Here is a 6,000-nt window from a genome sequence, read left to right on the forward strand (position 1 = left end):
GTGAAGTCTGGATTTGGGCTCTACCCACCTTCCTCCTTAGACCTGCAAAGACTAAATCGATGAGAACCTCTGAGCTGAGTTTCCCTCGGGAGATGCCAAACGCGTAAGACTCTCCCAAGATCCCAGAACTGACCTGTCCCCACCCTGCAAGGAAAAGGTGAAGGAAGAAAGAGAAGCGGGACGGGGCGCGAGATGCCACAGGTAACCGCCGACTGCACGCAGTTAAGGAACAGTCCCGTCCAATAGATCTGCCCAACCTGAGCTTTCCAGCTCGCCTCCCGCCCGCAGGACCTCTTTCTCTCGAGCAGCCAGAGGATTTGGAGAGGCTGAGAGCGGATGAGGTCCGGGGAGTGAAGGTGGCATCTGTCCCGCGGCCGCTTGTCAACTCTCTAGTGTCCAGGCCCCGGCCCCTGCCCCGGCCCCCGCCAGATGCGCCCCGCAGGCTGGCCTGGCGTTTCTCACAGCGCTGCGCACTGCCTCCTTGGCATTCCTCGGTGCGCGCCCCACGCTGTGCGCCTGGACGCCGGGAGCAGGGCAGTGCGCTGCACTGGGCGCCCGCAGGGGAAAAACGCTACCTGTGGAAGTAATGTACGCAGAAGAGGCCCAGAAGCACCGTCCCAGGTGGCCCCAAGAGGGAGAGGGGCTGCCGAGCGAGGATCCCCGCGGGCACCGCGAAGGAAGGCAGCTCCTGCAGGAACCAGGCTGCGCGGGCTGGCAGGCGGGTAGCCGCGGGCTTCAGGCTCTCCGTGTGCTTCCCGTAGCCGGAGGGCTTCGCGACGTACAAGACCAGTGCCCCAAGGGCGACCAAAGTGGCGCTGCCTGCGAGCACTGGGCTCTGCTGGCACTGAACCTGCATCGCGCCGTGTTCCTCGCCGGTGGCCGCTGCCCTAGCAGAAGAGAGCGCGGCCCCCGCAATCCCTTTATGGAGCGCCAGACGCCACCCCATGTCCGCCCCCTCGGCCTTGGCTCCCGCCCCTCCATCCTGCCTCCCACCTCGGCGCGGCCAGCCCTGGCGCGGCTTCGCAGCAATACCCCTTTCTCAGGGATGTCGCCGCGGGGGGCGGGAGGAGAACGAAGGCCTTCTTAGTTCCACAAGGTGTCTGCGCCCTCGCGCCCGCCCTCTCCACCGCTTCACATTCATCTCCCCCTTAGGCTGTCCTTCGATGACTTGTTCCTCAATCCTCAGCCTCTGATGCGGCAACTTCTGGAACTAAGACACTGGAAGAAAACCCCACGGGGACGATTCAGCTGGTGTGGTTCTTCCGCCCCAACACACACCCCCTGTGCCGTCCGTCGCCACGCATCCCCACCCTCGAACACCCAAGCCAGGGTCTTTCCAAGTCCTCCCGTTCCTTATGCACCTTCACTCCCCTACAGCTCCCACCCAACAGCATATGATGTTCCTTGGACCCTGAACCATCCTGGCTCTCTGAGCGTCTGCCAGCCCCTCTGCTCTGGTCTGCTCTGGGGCGCCGCGCTCCTTAGCCACTCTCAGCATCAGTGCCAGCTCTGCCCCACCGCGCGCCCCCGGCAGGTACCAGTCTCTCCCGGCCCTAATTCCTCAGCGGTTTCTCTCTGCATCCCCGCACGCGTCCCTGAGCCGCCCGCCTGGGTCAGAGAGGAGCGTCCGCTGAGCTCGGGTGATCGTGCACAGATCGGGGCCAGAAGTTGAGATTCTGTCAGTCCTCCCCCGCCATCCCACTCCCGGTCCCCTAGAGTGGCCCAGACTCAGGCTAAAGTCTACGGCTTCTTTCCTGGGATGCCCTTTCCCAGCTCCTAGAGCCAACGAGCCGTGGCCCATAAGGTGGTGGCCTGGCGACTCTGCTTTTCTCTGAACTCCTGTCTAACCGTCATACACCCAGACGCCGTTCTTTTTCTCTTCTATTTCCCACCTTTATCTTATCCTCCAGCCCCGTCTTCTCCTACCTCTTCCGTTCTATGATTCAGCTTCCAGGCTTTCTTGGCTGCCTCCTCCTCTGTCTCCCATCCCTTCTTTTCTTCTCTCCCTTCTTTCTTCGACCTGGCTTTCTCCTTTAGGTCGACCTCCCCTTCCCACCTGCTGTTTACCTCATTCTTCCATCTTCGTGTCCCATCTCCCTTGATTACTTTATCCCTGTTTTCTCCTCCGGTCCTTACTTGGGGCTCCACCCTAGTCCTTCCCACTTTTCACTCTTCCCTTACTTTGGAGGTCTCTTCTCTTCCTTCTCCTTCAACTCAGGCCTCCCGGGAGTCCCATTCAATGTATCTCCATCCCCCTTCTGCTGCATCAGGCCGGCTGGTCCAATGACAGACACACTCCCTCATCTGCTCCAGTTTGGGGTGTCTCCTGATTCTTGGCACACATGGTATACGGTGATGCTTTAGCACTACAGGGCACCCTCTGCTTGCTGACCAAGAGTCGTTTATCATATTCCCATTGGGTTGTAATTAATGCTAATCATGCTTCAGTTTTTAATTGATCACCACTTAGGAATCACTCATACTGAGCGAAGCGTGTTTCATGGAATAACCAGGTGTTAGCCATCACAGCTGTTTCAAGCTTGTTTTGCACTGGCTTTAGAGTGCAAGTCCAGTCCCAGCTTCCTCAGGTACAACCTGCTTGTTGAAGACGCCCAAATCTAGATCTCCAGCAAAGATATGAGCTTTAGCTCTGCCTTTTCTCTCTTCTGTAAAACTCCACTTAAATATCTATCAGAGACCTCAAAACCAGCCCTACCCAAAACTAAACCCAGTTATTTTTCCCTCCACCCACTTGGACCCAAATTCTCCTTCTATATTCCTGAGTGTTACCTCTTCCCTGTCCTCAGTTGCCACAGCATCCCTAGGAAGCTGGCTCATAGACTCAGGAAACAATAGATTTCATGATACCATACAGCATTAAGAGAACAGGCAGTGTGATATTTCAAACCCAGCTCAATGGAATAATTTTTTTAAATGAAATGTTTTCTGTCTTAATTTCTTCCTCTCTTTTCTTCTAACTCTACCCAATTTTTGTCCTCATGATCTTTTCTCCACTCTCATAACAATTAGTTTGATAAAACCAGTCATCTTCAGCTTATGCATCTGTGGGTTGGCTGTAGGTCAGAAATATGGGCTGGGCTTGACTTATCTTGACAGTTTTCACTCATTCATCTATGTAACAACTTAGAGTCCAGCCCCAGGCTGTGTTTGGATGGAGAAACTTAGCTGAGGCTGTTATCCTGGAATGAGTGAGCTAGATCCACCATGTCTATATAATGTTAATAACAAAAACACAAGAGTAGAAGAAACACACAAGGCCTCTTGAGGCTCAGGCCAAGAACAAGCACACCCTTACTTTCTATTTATTGTATTGGCCAAATCAAGTCATATGGCGGATTCTAGAGTCAGAGTGAGAGAGTATTTGTAAAGTCACATGGTAAAGGGCAGGGATATAGGGGGAGGTAGAAAATTGGAACCAATAATGCAACTGTTCTGTATTACATGCAAGAAGAAAGTGCCCAAATTATAAATATACAGCTCAGTTGATTTGTACAAACTGAACACCCTCTTGCAAGCTGCACCTAGGTCAAGAAACAGATTATCAGCATACCAGGATCTGTGCTCCTGCCTCCTTACATCCTCCTTCTAGAAAACAACAACAACAACAAAAAAACTACACTGACTTCTAATACCATAAATTAGTTTTGTCTGCTTTTGAATTTCATGTAAATGGAATCATACAGTACTTACTCTTTGTATGTATTTTAATGGTACCTGGGTTTTATTTTAATCAGTGTGGTAACATATGCAGACACAGAAATGACTATCACGAAGGAAAAGGTTTATATCGACAGATCCCTACAAACAGGAGACACAGCACACCACCCAAGATCACATGGGGAAGCACCAGTGTTAGGAGGCAGCCGGAGTGAGGGGTCAAGGTGGGCAAGAGCCTTTACTATGGTTTCTGCAGGAAAGAGTGGGCATGACAATGTAACCAGGCTTAGGATTAGCTAGTTTGAATCTTTTAGCAGGCTCTGGGGTAGAGGGGCTGTCTTTAGTTTTCTGTTACCTGGACCTGGCTGATTAGGGCAGAAGAATAGTGACCCAGGGTGTAGAGTTCTGATAAAGGAAGTGGTTGGGGAATGTATGAGCCCTGAATTAGTTGGTTTGCATATGAAAAATGTCTTAGGGTCATTTACAATCTCCAGGAAACAGCTAGCTGGGAGATCCCAGAAGGTCATGGTTTAGTGGTAGAAATGATCTATAGAATATTATTAGAATTAGGTAGAATAAAAGCTATCTCCTTAACAAAACATAAAATCAATCCCCCAAAGGATCAAGATAACTCACAAGTAACCTAACACAGTCCAACACTGTTTAAAGGAAGTCAATTAAGTACAGACAAGTAAAAATATAGCCTTTACAATATCCAGCATTCCTAAAATTACTAGGCATGTTACATCAACTTTTGACAACAATTACTAGAGTTGAGCCAAACTTCAAAAGTTAAGGACATGGTCCTCCATGACACCGTCCTTACTTCAGACATCAGCTACAAGTTCAAGGTTATGTAAGCCACCTATACTTCTAAACAGTTGGCTACTGTATTTAGGAATCCCACTAACACTTCAAACTTGATAACTTACTAAAAAAAATTAAAGAACTCTGGAAAGCACTATATTATGACTACAGTTTTATTATAGCAAAAATACACAAATAAGAACTAGCCAAAAGAGGAGATGTACAGTACTATGGGAGGTAGAGCAAGATGGTGGAATAGAAGCCTCCACTGATTATTCCCCCAACAAGGACTCCAATCTAACAACTATCTATGCAAGCAAAGCCCCTTCACAAGAACCAAAACTCAGGTGAGCACTTGCAGTACCTGCTTTTAACTTTGTGTGGCTGAAAGAGGCACTGAAAAGATTGTGGAAGGAGTCTTGAGTCACTGAAGGCACCGCTCCATCACACCCTGGCAGCTGTGGTGTGGTGCAAAGAGCATTTTCGTGCCCTGGGTGAGGGAGAACACATCCATCGTGAGGCATTAAACTCAGTGTTATCCTGTTACAGCAAAAAGGAAAGCCAGACAAAGCTCAGCTGATGCCCACACATAAAGGAAGCATTCGAACCAGTCCCAGCCAAAGGAGAATCACTAATTCCAGCAGTCAGAATTTCAGTTCCCATAAACCTCACCACTGAAGGCTGAAGTGCTCTGGGTCTCTAACTAAACTTGAAAGGCAGTTTAGCCCAAAAGAACTGCAATTCTTAGACAAGTCCTAGTACTGAATTAGGGCCAGAGACAGTGGACTGGGGGGCACAAAATATACTGAGACACCAGCTGGGGCAGCCAAGGGAGTGCTGGCATCACCCCTCCCCAACCCCAGGCTGCACAACTCACAGCTCTAAAAGAGACCCCTTCCTGCTGCTTGAGGAGAGGAGAGGAAAGGGTTGGGGAGGACTCTGTCTTGCATCTTGGAAAGCAGCTCAGTCACAACAGATATGGCACCAGTCAGAATCATGAGGTCCCTGTTCCAGGCCCTAGCTTCCAGGTGACATTCCTAGAAACACCCTGGGCCAGAAAGGAAGCCACTGCTTTGAAGGGAAAGACCCGGTTGTGGCAGCATTCATCACCTGCTAGCTGAAAAGCCTTTTGGCTCTGAATAACCAGCAGTGATACCCAGATACTACATCAAGGGCCTTGGGTGACCCTCTGAGACTAGCTGGCTTCAGGTACTGGCTCAGCTACAGGGAGGTAAAGCAACAAGCAAGCTCTTGGGGTCCTTGATTCCAATAGTTGACTCTTCGACAGCATTTCTAGACCTTTCCTAAGCCACAGGGAAGCCCACTGCCCCAAAGAGTGAGTCCTAGACCAGGCAGCATTCACCACAGGCTGACTTAATAGCCTTTCTGCCTTAAAGGAACACCAGTGATAATCCAGCAGTACTTCTTGTGGGCCATGGAGTGAGGCTCCTCTGCCTTTGGAAAGGGGAGGAAAGAGTGGGAAAGACTGTGTTTTGTGGTTTGAGTGCCAGCTCA

The 6,000-nt window shown here is 50.4% G+C and overlaps 1 protein-coding gene across 1 annotated transcript in view; it reads right to left on the bottom strand.

The window, feature by feature from the left end:
- Positions 1-1,019, bottom strand: part of SRD5A2 (steroid-5-alpha-reductase, alpha polypeptide 2 (3-oxo-5 alpha-steroid delta 4-dehydrogenase alpha 2)) — a 56,990-nt gene extending 55,971 nt beyond the window's left edge. Inside the window, exon 1 of the mRNA XM_011977279.1 lies at positions 576-1,019. Within this exon, the coding sequence (XP_011832669.1) occupies positions 576-946 (371 nt within the window). The 5' untranslated portion in view covers positions 947-1,019. The remainder of the gene's footprint in view (positions 1-575) is intronic.
- Positions 1,020-6,000: the final 4,981 nt, after the last annotated feature.

Source organism: Mandrillus leucophaeus, unplaced genomic scaffold, assembly GCF_000951045.1.
Source record: "Mandrillus leucophaeus isolate KB7577 unplaced genomic scaffold, Mleu.le_1.0 Scaffold1768, whole genome shotgun sequence".
Lineage (NCBI taxonomy): Eukaryota > Metazoa > Chordata > Mammalia > Primates > Cercopithecidae > Mandrillus > Mandrillus leucophaeus.